Source organism: Akebia trifoliata, chromosome 3 (assembly GCF_017979445.1).
Source record: "Akebia trifoliata isolate Shusen 1 chromosome 3, ASM1797944v1, whole genome shotgun sequence".
Lineage (NCBI taxonomy): Eukaryota > Viridiplantae > Streptophyta > Magnoliopsida > Ranunculales > Lardizabalaceae > Akebia > Akebia trifoliata.
This window is the reverse complement of record NC_141377.1, coordinates 45,892,846-45,908,363: the sequence shown is the minus strand read 5'-3', so window position 1 is coordinate 45,908,363 and position 15,518 is coordinate 45,892,846. Positions and strand designations below refer to the sequence as shown.

Below are 15,518 nucleotides of genomic sequence, written 5' to 3'. Positions count from 1 at the left end.
TTTCTTCTCTTTAATTATGTTGATGAAATTTTTGTTTATGGACCGAAGAAAAAAAAAATCGTAACTCTTCTAAGGTTAGATTGAGAACAACCGAATCATCTGTAGGATTACATTAAGTGGTTTGTCTATTTATTAAGAATCTATAGGAGACCAATGTATCTGGCTAACTTCATTTCAAACAATAACCATATGATATAAGAATCTATAGGAGACCAATATATGGGTCACGTTCCAAAGACTCATATTGAGACTCACATTGCGACACACCGTTTTGTCTTATATGGGCAAAAATATTTGGAATGAGCTGATTTTTGTGAGGATGATCTCTGTGATGAGGGAATCATCCTGGCAAAAAATCATCCCATTCCAAAACTTCTAACCCCATCAAAATTGATTTACAAAATTGGACTGTCTATAATTTTTCAACAAAAATTGGACGTCTAGAAGTTTCATAATGAGCTGATTTTTGGCAAGGATGATCTCCTCACCATAGAGATCATCCTCACAAAAAATCAGCCCATTCCAAATATTTTTGCCCATATAAGACAAACGAAGTCCCAAAGTCTTAGGAACGCTGTTCATGATATAAAATAGTTTATATAACTTTCAAGAAATCCATTCGGTGAAGAAAACAACAGAAAGATTTATTTTTATTTTTATTTTCACAAACTGAATTGGAATTTTTAATGATAGCCTATTCTCATTGAGTTTTTAACTAGTCACAAAATTCTCTGAATGTTTAAAAAATAAGGGACTATCAATTAAGTGTGAAACATGAAAACATTTTAATCAAATATTTTCAAATAACGAACACAACTCTGCACTATGAGGATCTAAGTTCTGTTAAAAGAGCCAGTGAGAATCCATTGTAAACCTAAAACTAGTGATATTCATTCTGATATCATCGATTGATTCAATCCAATTCAGTAGGTCTAAATTGTGAGGTTGGTTTTAATGTTGAACTAGTTCTGTTCTGTGTGGAGATATTCTTGAAGGGAATGGTGGGCCCATGTTACTCTACTCTACTGTGCTTTTAGATTCAAGTGATGAAGGAAATGTTGGGAATTTGCAATCCAAATACTATATCATCTCCGGTTGGAAATGATATCAATGGAAGGGTTACGCCCCAAGGTAATTTGACTTGTTTGAAAATCTCGATAGTGAAAAAAAAAAAATCAAATCAAACTTCATTTGGTAGGTCAAATACCAAATTTGTCAACATAGACTCAGTAGGTTCCTATCGAATCTATTCGGTTGGATTCGGTAGGATCCTACTTACCAAACAAGAAGATGATTTTTTTTTTTTTTTTTTTGAGTGTGACGAGTAATTTAGAAAATTACATCTAAGTTGGGTGAGACGAGGAAAAAAAAGGTGGGTGCATATAATCCAACCCTATGCATTTTGATCCAAGATTGACTTCTGAACAAAACAGTGAATAGTTAAATTTAAGAAGAGAGTTTCTATTGCCCCCCAGCTTTTGCTTATTACACTCCAAATTTTTTTTTTTTTTTAAGTCAATGATTGAGAATAAGTAAAAGTTTGGATGTCAATAGAAACTCTCTCTAATTTCTTTAGATTTCTATTTGTTAGGGCCTAACCCTATTTATAAACAACTGTTGAAGTCTTTTGAATGTGTTGTAAATAATAACTTGAACCAAACTTTTGTAATGTTTGAATGTTGGGTTTTATCTTTAATTGGGGTGTAATAAGTAAAAGTTGGGGTGCCAATATAATCTCTCTTTAATAATAGTTTTCTTGTTAGCTGTGAAATGTTTTACTAGAAAAACATATTTATATGAGAGAAAACAAGAAAATATATTTTAATTAATAAAAAAATACTTCTAGGGCCACTGACCTATGTGATTGGTCAGTCGGAAATTAAGTGGACGACGATGTTATACACAAGAATAATTATCCAAAACTTAGTGAAGCAAAATTGAGAAAAAAAAAGTAGACAATGTACCTGAGAATGATCTTCCAAGTCCATCAAACATACACACTAGATCACCAACTAAATAAATTTAATTTAAAACAAATTAAATTAAAGCAAAATAGAATCATACTCTTTCTTTTCACTCCATCTTTAATTATCTATAGAAATTATTACAGATGATCAAATCCCTCAACGTTGATTCATGTGTAATCATGAAGGAGGTTGTTTCTGTTACTAACATCGAGACCCCATGATAGAAAAGGAATACTTGTATCGACGATCTCTCTATCTTCTTCTTCTTCTTCGATAAACCTGAATTCGTTTTGTTCAATAGAAGCACCTGGTGACATAGAAGATGATGATGCACTCCCCCATGAATAATATTGGTGATGTTGTTGGCTCATCAGATCTACTTGTGGTTCTATGAACGTTGTTGCACTATTGGCTCTTCTCTCTTCCTTCTTGTATCGAATACCACACGCATTGCATAGTGACTGGTATCCATCATTTATATATATATAATTAATGTTAGTTTAAGAAAGAAAAAACAAAAACATGGATGTTTGAGTGAGTGAGAGAGAGAGAGAGAGAGAGATGACCTTTGGGCCTCTGGGTCCGTTTCTCCAGAGAGGAGTAGACGTTGTATCGCAATTGGTACACCTTCGAGTGAGAAGAGGATCTCCACCACTCAAACTATTACCAATATTGCTAACTTCTCGGTTGCTCTTATTTGTAGATTTTGATGAGGAAGATTGTTTGTTGGTCTGAAATATGTTCCAACGAAAGTTAGACATGGAGTTGGAATGGGACCTTTGTTGTTGATGGTGGTGATAATTAATCGATTTTTGGTCAGATTGACGAGTGTAAGGTGTCCCTAAAGAAAGGGTGCAATCCACGGAAGATGAAATATCATCCAACGCTTGATGATGGTTAGACATTGAGAAGGAATTGTTGGGAGCTAGACTAACTAGACTGAGAAATAAACTAGGCTTGTAGTTGTACTAAACGTGAAGATGGAGTGTGTGATAGGTTACTACTTAGAAGAGAAGGATACAAAGGAACATATATATAGAATGACAGTGAGAGAGTGAGAGAGGTGTTGATGGGGTTGGTCAAAGTGGTGGTCAAAAGGAGCCCATGTGATTCCAGAGAGCAGACTCTTGCATAGATCTGCCTTCTCTGATCACGAGGCTACACCCTACTCCAAAAACACATCGAACCTCCCTACGTATCTCTGCCACCCTCCCGAGGTTTTTTATTTTATTTTTAAAGAAGGGTCAAACTGCATCTCTATGTTTAATGATGTGTTCATTTCGGTATAACTACGACTGCCTCCTTTTAACATTGACTACCTTCTTGTTATTATGCTCTTTGGCCTCTTAATTAGGCATACATGTTGGGGTGAAAAATATTTTGATTTTGCCTTAGTTTATGTTGCTTATATAACTGTTAAGTGGGGTTGATTTTTTGCTTTTGTCTCAATTGCATTAAAAAAATTAAAAATTAAAAAGAATAAGGATTTAAAATTATAAAATTACATACATATGCCTTTACATGATCTGTTATTTATAGATATAATGTCCCGTTCGTCACCCAATCATTTACCCAACAATTTGCTCAACAGGTTTTGTCCTACATGGGTTAGAAAGTTTGGAATAGGCTGATTTTTGGTGAGGATGATCTCTATGATGAGGAGATCATTCTCACCAAAAATCAGCCCATTCCAAAACTTTTAACCCCATCACAAATGGTTTACAAAAAATGGACGATCCACGATTTTTCAACTTGTAAACATGGGGTTAGAAGTTTTGGAATGGGCTGATTTTTGGTGAGAATGATCTTCTAACTGTAGAGATCATCCTCACTAAAAATTAGCCCATTCCAAAATTTCTAACCCATGTAGGACAAAACATGTTAGGCAAATTGTTGGGTGCTAAACATTTCCCTTAGATATAATATCATGCTCAGGGATGTTGGCCTGTGTATGACTAAATACACATCGTCATTCTATAGATTCATGTCTTCTACGCCCATGTGATGTGAGCATGCATCATTGTTGTTGATTGGGATGTCCTACCTACATTGATCAACTATTTTGGTAGGTCACAATAGTCACGTCGTTATTTGTTGTTATGTCAGAATCCTTGTTAACAATCTCCTGTTCAATTCTTGAAAATTTGCAAATTTTTCAATTTTTTTTTTCCAATGAAAGTATTATTGAATTATTTTGAATAATTCATGCATTTTAAGTTCAAAAAAGAATAAAACACGTTTTTTACAACTTTTACGAATTTTTATAAAACACAGTAGAAAAAAAATACTACTATAACTTGTTGTATGTTGCAAAGTGTAAACTTGTAGATTGTGAAGTGTAGCACAAGTTGACTTTGAAGCAGCCATGCTTCAAAAGTTTGGAAGAATCCACCTTTTTGACAAATGTCCATTTTATCTTTAAAAAAATGACATGACCCTCTACATTTAGTTGAGATTATACCTTTATTTTCCAAATTAATGATTTGTCTAATAACCTCAATGCCTTCATTATCACTACCATCACCAATTTCATCATCACCATCATTATCATATTACCAAAGTTTTGGTTTTTGAATTTTTGAAATGAGATATAAACCGCATATTTTTCATTTATCGTATTTTTAACCAAATTTTAGATCAGATTTTTGCAATCCAAAATTGAATAGAAGTCGATTTTTTCATGAATCAAATTTTGCCGTATTCCAAAAATATATAAGTGGATGAATGAATATGCGTGAGTAGGTGATATATCCCCATTGTAAGATACAATAGAGTAGGTTGTGATCTAGGACGCCATGATTCTCCTACTTTGTTGATATTCACATTTGAAACGTTTCTAAGATGCCTTGGATTGAGCTATTATTATGTCTCAAATTCAAATTTGTTTAATCTCATTTTAACTCAGGATACGAATTTTTCTTGCTCTCACGCAACATTCATAACAAGCAATGTATCCTTCTATTTACAAGCTAAAAACACCATTGCTCATGGGGGGTGGGGAGGGGGGATTTTTTTTTTTATAAGGTCGAGGTACACTTTGAGGCTCTCAGCCAATGAAAATGAACCACAGAGGGAGAAGTATGTTTCACTCCATAGTAGCACTGCTATGAGATCATTTTCTATTTAAAAAAAAAAAAAAAAGTAGCCAGACAGGAGATACACGGCAATCATCAAAGCAAAGCAGACTCTCCTATCCATATCCATCTGTTGGTCTTTCGTTATGGGTTTTGTAGTCGAAGCCTAGAAGCAAACTTAGATACTATCTTTGAGTAGTCAAAGAAACAAAGGAAAAGTTGGAATAAAACGATAAAGTGAGGGACTCATCATCATAATCTCCAAGCCCCGACAAAGCAATACTATACTTCAGAATGAATGGATCTTTCGAAAGATTCAAAGTCAAATAAGAGAATCGGATCATCATCTTGGTATTAGTGTTCGTCCTTCGACACAAGGAACGACTACCTATCACTTTTCAAAAGATCTCTCTCTCTCTCTCTCCTCTTTTTAAGATACGAACAACGACAAAGACGAGATCATCATATTCGTGAATGTATTCCAATTCGACTGTCTATATCTTATTCTTTCTAATTCTAATAAGAGTATAAAGGGTCTAAGATCTCCTTTGCTTTTTTTATTTTTTAATGATGACTCTCCCCTTGATCTCAGTCTTTTTTGAGAGATATAGAATATGACCTAAATGCCCTCATCATTGACCTCAAACCAAAAGAGCCTAGACATTTCTCTTGAAAATCCTAACACACCTAAACTAGAAAAAAAAATGTGTGCTCTTCTTCAACCTCAATATTCTCTCTCCTTCAATTTTCTAACCTCAAGAATAATATAGGAATTTTCAGGGAAGTTGAAAACAAATAGATTTTTGCTAGAAAATCGAAGTATTTCGGGAATAAGTTGAAGAGATATCGAAAAGGCTGGATTGAAGACAAAGTCAAATATTTAAAAATAATTTACCCTGTAGGTTTTAAAGAGTTTGAAAATCGACCCTTTTTTTTTTTTTTCAGGGGGGGGGGGGGTCATCTAAGTCATTTTCACTAATCTATCAGAAAAAGAATACGGTCATATGGATTGTATCATCATTCTAAAAAGAGGGGTATGCCAAATATTCATCAAATGTTCAAAACATGGAGTGTGTATAACCTCAAACTATTTGAGCCTGTCCAACATAGATATGGAAGGAAAACACTGATTTTTGCAGTGTTTTATTTGAGGGCCAGCATCCTAATCATGATGTTAATTCAACGGCGGATTTACGGTGGGGGCACTTGCTCTCACAAGAATTTTTAATAAGTATAAGATTTATATGCTATTGCGCAGTGGCCACCATTGCCAATTTGCATACTAGAAATATTAAAAAAATTAAGTGTCTTAATTGCCCCCACGTTAAAAAAATCCTGGCTTACACATGCAGCTCATTGGTTTCGATGGGTTAGTCTTCATTTCCCATACAACAAATCATGAATACCTACCAAGGTGGGGGAGAGAAAATGGTGTGCCATGTGGAATGCGCTGGGGACCTTTATTAGGATAGCTATTGCAAATGAAAGTTTTGAAAAAAAAAAAAAAAAATCTATCCCAAGGAACTTCAAAGTTTTGCAATGTAACCCTCTATTTTGGCCAACTGATCCATGTATTTTGTTGACTTAAATCCACCCAAGGACCATTGTAGATCTGTACACACAAAAATTCAAGTCTGATTGATGATGATTAAGTGGGCACACATAAAAAACCATGGAGGTCATACAATGTGGGGGTGTTTGGATGCAGTTTTGGCTGGTGTTGTGTCGATCAGACCTAACCTGATAAGAGGGGCTTTTGATAACATAGAATTGGGTTTAAACCCCCTCTTACATATATCAGACCAGTAATCCATTTGGCACCAAATATTTCAAACATCTATCACTAAGTATACATAAGAATATTTGTCTACCACTCTTCACTGAGGAAACCCAGAGAGCATTCAAACACAATTTGTAGTTATAAACCCAATACTTCCTTTACAACAATTTAGTTTTGCTTCCACCAAGTATAAACTTATTGCAGTTCCCATTTTTCTCCTCAACATCTCATGCTTCTTAATCTTCTTCTAGACTGCAGGCTATGGTCGGAATCTTTCTCACTCTGCTACAAACTTGTTACTCAGGTTTTTCATCCCATTCCCTTGTCATATATATATATATGTATCTGTAAATAAAACTTCTTTCTGCCTCAGAGGGAAACTTGATTATAATACTTTTCATCAGTGAAAAATATCACTTATATTAATAAAAGGAAAGATAAGCATTATCAACCCCCCTATATATATGAAAAAAGACTTCAAGGATACTTCTGCCAAAAAATATGTTTCCTCATGTTAGCACAATTGAAGGGCTACAATACATTTTTCTGGTTATGCTATGAATTAAATTGCTCCCCGAGAAGAGAAAAAGACTAACTCTAGACATTTGTTGTTTCTTGTTTGAACAATTATGCTAGTCAACATACTCAAACCCTAAAATATTCAAGTTTTGGACCAACCTTAAAAATTCCTCCAGTATTTGATTGTACCTTAAGATGCCGATCATAGCTTCAAGACAAGATTTACCAGGATAACTCGTAAACATGCTACCAAAAATGAAACAGCACATAAATCTATTGTCAAATAAAATTAAAATACCGGATAGATTTTCATTGTGAACATTGGAATCCTCAAAAGGGTACGTGTCACGAGTTTCAAATTTTTCAGTCTAAGGTTTAGTTGCACTTTAGGAGAAGAGCACCCTTTTTGGAAGCAGAGACCTAAAATTCTGGAAAAAAAATATGGTAAGATTTCTGAGGAACTCAATGCTAGTTTTGTCCTAAAGTTGTGGGGCTTTTCAATGGATTGGGGGACTTCACGCCATTGAAGCACACTAGTTCTTCATTATCTGTAATTGCATAATAAGCTTGCATCTTTAACTAAATGGAATTTCCAAATAATTGTTATACACTCCTATACAAGATTCTTAAGTGGTACTCCTATGAAATCATAGACCAATAAAACAACTCGGGCCAGACAAGACAGATCATAACATTTATGTCAACTCATTGGTTTTTTTCCGATACTCTACCTTTGTTGGATCTTTTGACCTCACAAGTAGTGAGATCAAGATAAAAATGATAATAATATCTGAAGAATCCAATTGTATTGCCCATCAATGTCCCACTTTGCTAATAAAAATGTGTCTGTAACACCAGTTAATTTTAATGATAAGAGGATTTGTGAGTTCCCTGTGTACTAACATAAAGTGATTGCACATCCCAACCATGTCGTTCCATCATGCCAATAACTGCAACAACTAAACAGGGCTCAGTCGTGCAGAAAAACCACCTCATAATTGTTTCTGGAGCATAAATGACTCCTACGAATGACCTTTCAACATGTACCATGTTTGACCTAAAGACTCCCGGATAGCAAAAATATAATCCTTGAAACCTTCATTTCATTCTAACCAAAGTTATTAACTCTGTGCATGAAACTCAAATTGTTTAAAGCATTATTTTGATCATAGGATTCTCGTGGAAAATTTTATTGGGAGTATTGAGGAAGCTTTGAACTCGTATTAGCGACACCCTTATCTCGAGAGAAAACATTGGAAGTGGAAAGGAGGGGAGCGGGGGCACCTCTTTGGACTCATGTTAGCGACACTCATCTCTGGAGGGAGAGAGTTTTTATAAGATACTAGCCCCTAATGAAGTGGAATGCTATGGAAGTGGAGCATAGACTACACTCAACTTGTACTACACCACTCTTTAGAATGGTGTAAATTGTCACTTCAGGTTAGAAATCCTTCCAGTCTTTGACCTAAACCATACTCACTCAAAAGAAAAAGAGTTTGACTATGGTCCCTTACTTTCGCCCTATACTGAAAGACCACCACGTAATCTCCTAGGGAAAGGAATATCTCTACGATGGCAAAGAGTCCCTGAACTAGACCTGGACTTGCCCTCGCTACCGGCAATTGAATAACAAGAGTTCTCCATTTTAAACAAGAGAAGCAAAGTGGATTTCAAAAATTGAAGCTTAAACTAAACAAGTGACTTCAACCAAAAAAGGAGAAGGTGTTCTGTATTGAACCAAACACAAGAGAAGGCCAACAGAGAAATATTGTCTACTACAAATGAACTTAAGATGGACAACATATATGTAAAACCAAAAGGGCTGTTCTACACTTATACTTCCAAGGAAAACAAACAAATGCCATTTGGGAATGGGTGATAAAAAGAGATGTGTAGAAGCTCAGAGCTTGCAATGAATCACATATGGTTATATCCAGAGTAACCAGACTAGAATACGTTAAAACATTTGACAATGGCATGGAATACATTTTGATCATGAAAACATATACTGAATTTGATTTAACAAGCCTACTATTTTATAGACATCATTGAAAACAAGTCAAATGAGTATCAAGAATGCATTACAACACAGAAACCAAGAGAATTTTTCAAAGAGAAGACTTTGGAATTCAAAGATACCAAAATATACTCAATTGGTACCCCAACTAAAGAAACATGCCAAGGATGCATTACACCATCGAACTTCTACAAGCTAGCTTTGCTCAAAATCAAAATACCAAGGATCAATAATTTAGGAAACAATATATGTCCTAAAATGTCATTATACCACAATGTTAAGTTACACTGACAATTATTAAATATAGGGGGGCTGTGAAAAGAAGACAAGAAAACTATTTTCAAGTTCAAAATAATGTAATTTTAGGAACTACTGATTTATCTCTTATGCCAACTTTAGCACATGGTCTTGCATAATTGAGAATAAAGAAAATGAAGCAAATATATATGACATGAAAGAGTATGACCAAAATTGATGGAAACTAACATGGTGTAACTGCACATGATTTAATGAATATGTACCCCAAAGAACAAGACCTAGTTCTAATGTAAAGACTCAAAAATAGTCAAAGAGATGCATGAGGAGGAAAAAAGAAAAGTGAGGCAGGAATATTGTCTTCTACTCCCTTGTCACTAATCTATATACATTTTGACATAATGAAACGAAAAAGAAGAAGAGTGAGGCAGGAATATTGTCTTCCACTCCTTGTCACTAATCTATCACATTTTGAGATAACAATGAAACAACCACATGAAATACCCTTACAACATTCTCCTACTGAGGGTAGCCATGTAAAAATAAGGCAACAAAATTATAAAATTAATGATGAAGACAAAAACAGATAAAGGACTACATATTCCTTTGCAAATTACAAGAGACCCTAGATTCTACTACTTAGGACTCACTCCCTCCCAAGACACAATTTCATGCTCTAAAGGGATCGGATGGGTTAAATCCTAACACAAAATATTTACAATATTACCTCGGTAAATTTCAAATCAATCAGGGCAAACATATGAATCATAATAATTGAGTGGAAATATCATTAAAAATTTATAAATGCTTAAGAGGACGACAATATATATTCTACAATCTACAATACTGATTAGCATATAATGGACATGAGGCATAACCATTTTTCTTTTCTTTTTTGATAGATAAACTGGACGTAAGGTATAATCAATGGTGTAAACTTGCTTATTGAAAACAAAAGGTTATCTACAGAATGTAGTGTATCTTGAGTTGTGTACTTTACTCCATCACATATATGATTGTTTATTAATGATACTAATCACATATGTGTAGCTACGATTTACAATCTGTGAGTTACATTGTAGCAAAAATGCTTACTTCTATACACTGATATCAAATATAATAAGGTAGCATATGAGTTACATGTAACAAAAAAGTTACATGCAATGTGATATCACATATAATAAGGTAGCATATGAATACCCATAATATTGTTTTCTGATCTGCATTGGACATGCTTAGATTATGAATTTATGAAACCTTTAATTCACTGAATGGACCCAAAAAAACCTTTTTCAAATACAATATCCAAACATTTTATTTTTCTTGGAATCTTGATCCTCTCAAAAACTATAGAAACCTCTCTCACAACAAATAATATTTTTTTCTGGTTGGGTGGAAGTGATATTGTCACACTTTTTACAAGAATAACACTATAGAAACAAAAATGAAAGGGGTTTTGTACATGCCTCAAATTCAAGACATGTGTAAATGAGGAGCATAGACAGTTGTCTCGTGGTAGGTTCACATGAGATTAAAGTTCTTATAAGAAGCCATCTGTCGCCACATGCATGACGGATGCATGATTTTTATGGCTCAAATTCAAGACATGTTTAAATGAGGAGCGTAGACAGTTGTCTCGTGGTAGGTTCACATGAGATTAAAGTTCTTATAGGAAGCCATCCGTCACCAAATGCATGATGGATGCATGATTTGTAAGGTAACAACATACCAATAAATGCCTCATCTAACTTGACTTTGGACAAAGTGAAATGGAGGAACAGAATTCATTTAGCCAACCAATGTTTTGGATAAGGCTTTCTTAATGTTGTACTCAATAGTATATACATTATCTCAAATATAATGGTCGACAACATGAATCCTATTTCATTATTGAAATCTAGGTAGAGCCATATCTTCTCTCAAAACCTGTGTCCCCAAATCTTTTCTTGCAACCAAAAATTGATGGTTGTGATGGGAACGTTAAGAATGGTAGATTCCCAATTCAAAAAAATTCTTTACTTGCTATGATAGATTCGCTTATAAAGTATTAATGCTCAATTTCTATAATTATTATGATCGTGTTATAATAGGTCTCCGCCCACTCATTCCCATTTTTCGGGCTTTCTTAATGTTGTACTAAATAGTAAAAAACCTTGTCTTAAATATAAGGATCAACAACCTGAATCCTATTTCATCATTGAAATCTAGGTAGAGCCCTATCGTCTCTCAAAACCTGTGTCCTCAGATCTTTTCTTGCTACCAAAATCCATAACATTTGTCTTTCCTTTAACCTTCTGTGAGCCTAACTTTCTACAAAACATTCCTTGTTACTAGCACCATCATTGGTCTTTTCTATATACATCCCAAACCACCTCAATCAACTTTCCTTTTATGTTCTCTCTTAACAGGGTTATTCCTAGAGGCAAAGGTGAAAATGAGAAATTAAGGGATAAAACGAATGACTTGTTACTTTTGATAAAGACATAGATAGGAGTGGCCTTCTATTGACCATTTGCTAAATATAAATGCCATTACAAGATTGCAATCAAGAAACATTTAAATTCTAACAGATCAAAACATAATAAGTGATTATATATCTTCCTGACTAAACAATATTTTTTTAACTCAACAAAGAAGATCAATAATAATTATTAAAGAAGAAAAAAAAAGAAAAAAACCTTTCAAAAAAATATATATAATAATAATTATTAAAGAAAAAGGCTTATCCCAAAAAATGAGGGACCACACAATATCAAGGAAAGCACAACTAGGACAAGTTATCAATTGTAATAAGAATGGCATGAAGAAATGAACTATTCCAATTAGTACGAACAAAAGGGTACGCAGCCTTGAAAATTCCTAAATCACTACAATACAAGAACAACCGTCCAATAATTCAAACTACTAGAGACACAAATAGGCTAAAAAACACAGAAAAGAGACACAAAAGCAACATTATGACTTTCATGATCATCAAACAACAAAGAACAGACACCTCATAACTAAAAGTTATAGCTCCGAGACAATGCAGTTGGGTGGGGATGATAACTAATATCCTAATTAAATAGTCTTTCAAACCAAATTGTGGTTGAACTAAGTGACAATTTGAACAGGATACCTATCAATGCAATCTTCCCATGGACCTTTAGGAGACGGTTTCACTTTGCGAAGAGCCTGCCACACCGCACTGTTACACTTGAAACCGCTTCCGAATGCAATCTGCCAAATTCGATTTCCCTTCTGCACTCTTCCTTTGGCCTCAATGTAGGCCAGTTCATACCAGATGGAACTCGATGACGTGTTCCCAAATCTGTGGAGAGTCATCCGAGAAGCCTCCACATGTACAGGTAACAACTGCAGATTCTTCTCCAGCTCATCGATCACAGCCCTTCCACCAGCGTGTATGCAGAAGTGATCGAACGCAAGCTTGAAATCCGGGATGTAAGGTTTGACCTTGGCATTGAACACCTTCTTCGCCACCAGAGTAGCAAAGAAGATGAGCTGTTCACTAATTGGAAGGACGAGTGGGCCCAACGTTGTGATGTTGGCCTTAAGAGCTCCTCCAGCTATCGCCATGAGATCCTTTGATAGGGAAACACCAGTTTTCCCGGCATCATCCTGCTCCTGGTACACGCAACGAAATGCCTTGTCATCGGATCCACGGTGGGTCCTCACAACATGAACCAACTTATACTTAGCTCGTCGCTTGTCTGTTGATTTGTTCGATAGCAGAACCGCTGCCCCACCAACACGAAACAGACAATTAGGTATCAACATGGATTTCTTGTTCCCAAAATACCAATTCTGAGTTATATTCTCAGTGCTCACAACAACCGCATACGTGCTTCGATGAATTTGAAGCAAATCTTTCACAAGATCAACAGCGATCAATCCAGCACTACAACCCATCCCTCCCAAATTAAAACTCCTCACATTACCCCTCAATTTATACTTATTAGCAATCATCGCCGATAGCGAAGGTGTAGGGTTAAACAGGCTACAATTCACAACTAGAATACCAATGTCTTTGGGCTTAACAGATGTATTAAGAAACAAAGCATCTAAAGCACCAAACATCACCTGTTCGGCCTCTTCCCTTGCCGCGGCCATCGATGGCCTAGGAGGGATATGATGCATTGCTTCAGGAACATAGGTTTCCTCACCCAAACCAGATCTCTCCAAGATCTTACTCTGAAACTTGAGTGAAGATTCATCGAAGTCTCCTGTAAGTCTAGAATGTTCCATGAACTGGTCAAACCGGACTTGAAGATGGGAAGGTGGACGATAACAAGAGTAATCGACGAGATAAACCGGGCGAGGCCGGTTCATGATGTAAACGGTCGAACCGAAAACAAGAAAAGCCGAACAGATAATAACACTAACGAGATTGTACTGAAGGTGAAGCCAAAGCTGGTGGAGATCCTCGAGATTCAATTGGGTAGCTTCGATTAAACTTATGGCCATAAGAGGGATGAGACATAGGGTTAAGAGATGAGTGATCAAATAATGGTAACCTAACTTGACGTATTTCAGATTCACAGTTTGTAAGAAATCAGGTAATCTTCGGCTAGGTTGGATCTGAATTCCTACAGCACCGCTAGCGCCATCGCTTGTGTTGGTCTGAGCCTCTCCGCCTCGTCCCATGGTGATAGTGGTGTGAGAGTCTACAAACTCGCAAGCAAGTAGAACCAGAGACAGATCTGTTTAATGCTACTTGTGGCTGTGGAGGTGAAAACAAACTTCTTTATATAGGTGAGAGAAAGAAATAAAATTTCAAAAAAAAAAAAAAAAACTTTGGATTTGGGTTAATTTTTCAGATATAGCTCTGGCTTCAAAATGATGGCATATCGGTTGATTATTGATAGCGGTCTTCTCTAAGAGAGTAAAAGAAAATGACCCACATGCCCCTCTTGAGATTGATGAAAAGGGTGGCTTCAAAATATTAGTATAATTTAAAGATATACCTTCATGTTTTTGGTGAATATTGGAGATACCTCTTGTTCTTTGAAGCTGATAACATGCTCCTTAACCTCTATTTTTTTTATTCATTGAAACCCTTCAACCTGTAGTAAAAAATCTTTAATTATTTTCAAAATCGATATCATCTTCAACTTATTGGATTAAATTCTTTAATTTTTAAGATTTTGTCTAATCTTAAGACAATAAAATTATGGAATAGAGTAAAAATTCAAGGATTTTGTACAAATTGTTAATGAGAGATTTAAATAGAATATAAGATTGACTAGATTAAAAATAATTTAGCATGGTGGTTGAAGTGCATGATTATTACAGATTTAAAAAAAAAATAGCAATAATAATGACTTCTATCTATAAATTGAAGATAAAAGTATTTACGTATTTTTGTATTAATATATATGAGAAAACCGAGAGGGATAGTCACGTCATAGATTTGAAAACACAATGAGTATCTCAAAAATTCACAAACATGGCTTGGTAAATATTTGAGATATATGTGAAAAAAATGGTACTTTAGACATACTCTCTCGTGCATTTTGTTGTATATTTGAGATACACTTGTGGTGTTAATCTGTTTGAAGCATTGAAGATAAAGATTAATTAGGTTAAAATTTTATTTTGAAGAAGATAATGAATTTATTTATTTATTTTTATTTATTGGGTGCTTAGATGTTGAAGATGGGAATATTTAGGTCATTTTTCATTAATTAAAAGTCACAATCAAAGATATGTCACCAACATACAAATAACACATGCACTTTTGTAAATGTGCCTTGTTAGCAAGTGCACCTACTATATGGATATTAAAAAGGGGTGAGAAGAAAAAAAAATGATAAAGTTGAAAGGGTATTATTGAAAGGGTGGGGAGACGTAAACTCGTGTAAAGGGAACTCACATGTTCACTTAAAATCTTGACCATGTCTACAAGA

General features: G+C 34.9%; 1 protein-coding gene across 1 annotated transcript; it reads right to left on the bottom strand.

Annotated features, from left to right (window-relative positions):
- Nucleotides 1-12,413: 12,413 nt before the first annotated feature.
- Nucleotides 12,414-14,385, bottom strand: LOC147407357 (3-ketoacyl-CoA synthase 4-like). The gene has a single exon (XM_086435887.1). The coding sequence runs from the start codon at nucleotides 14,254-14,256 to the stop codon at nucleotides 12,706-12,708; it is 1,551 nt and encodes a 516-aa protein (XP_086292013.1). The 5' UTR covers nucleotides 14,257-14,385; the 3' UTR covers nucleotides 12,414-12,705.
- Nucleotides 14,386-15,518: the final 1,133 nt, after the last annotated feature.

Coding starts and splice junctions, on each gene's coding strand:
- LOC147407357 (XM_086435887.1), bottom strand. CDS start 14,256: ATGGGACGAGGCGGAGAGGCTCAGACCAACACAAGCGATGGCGCTAGC.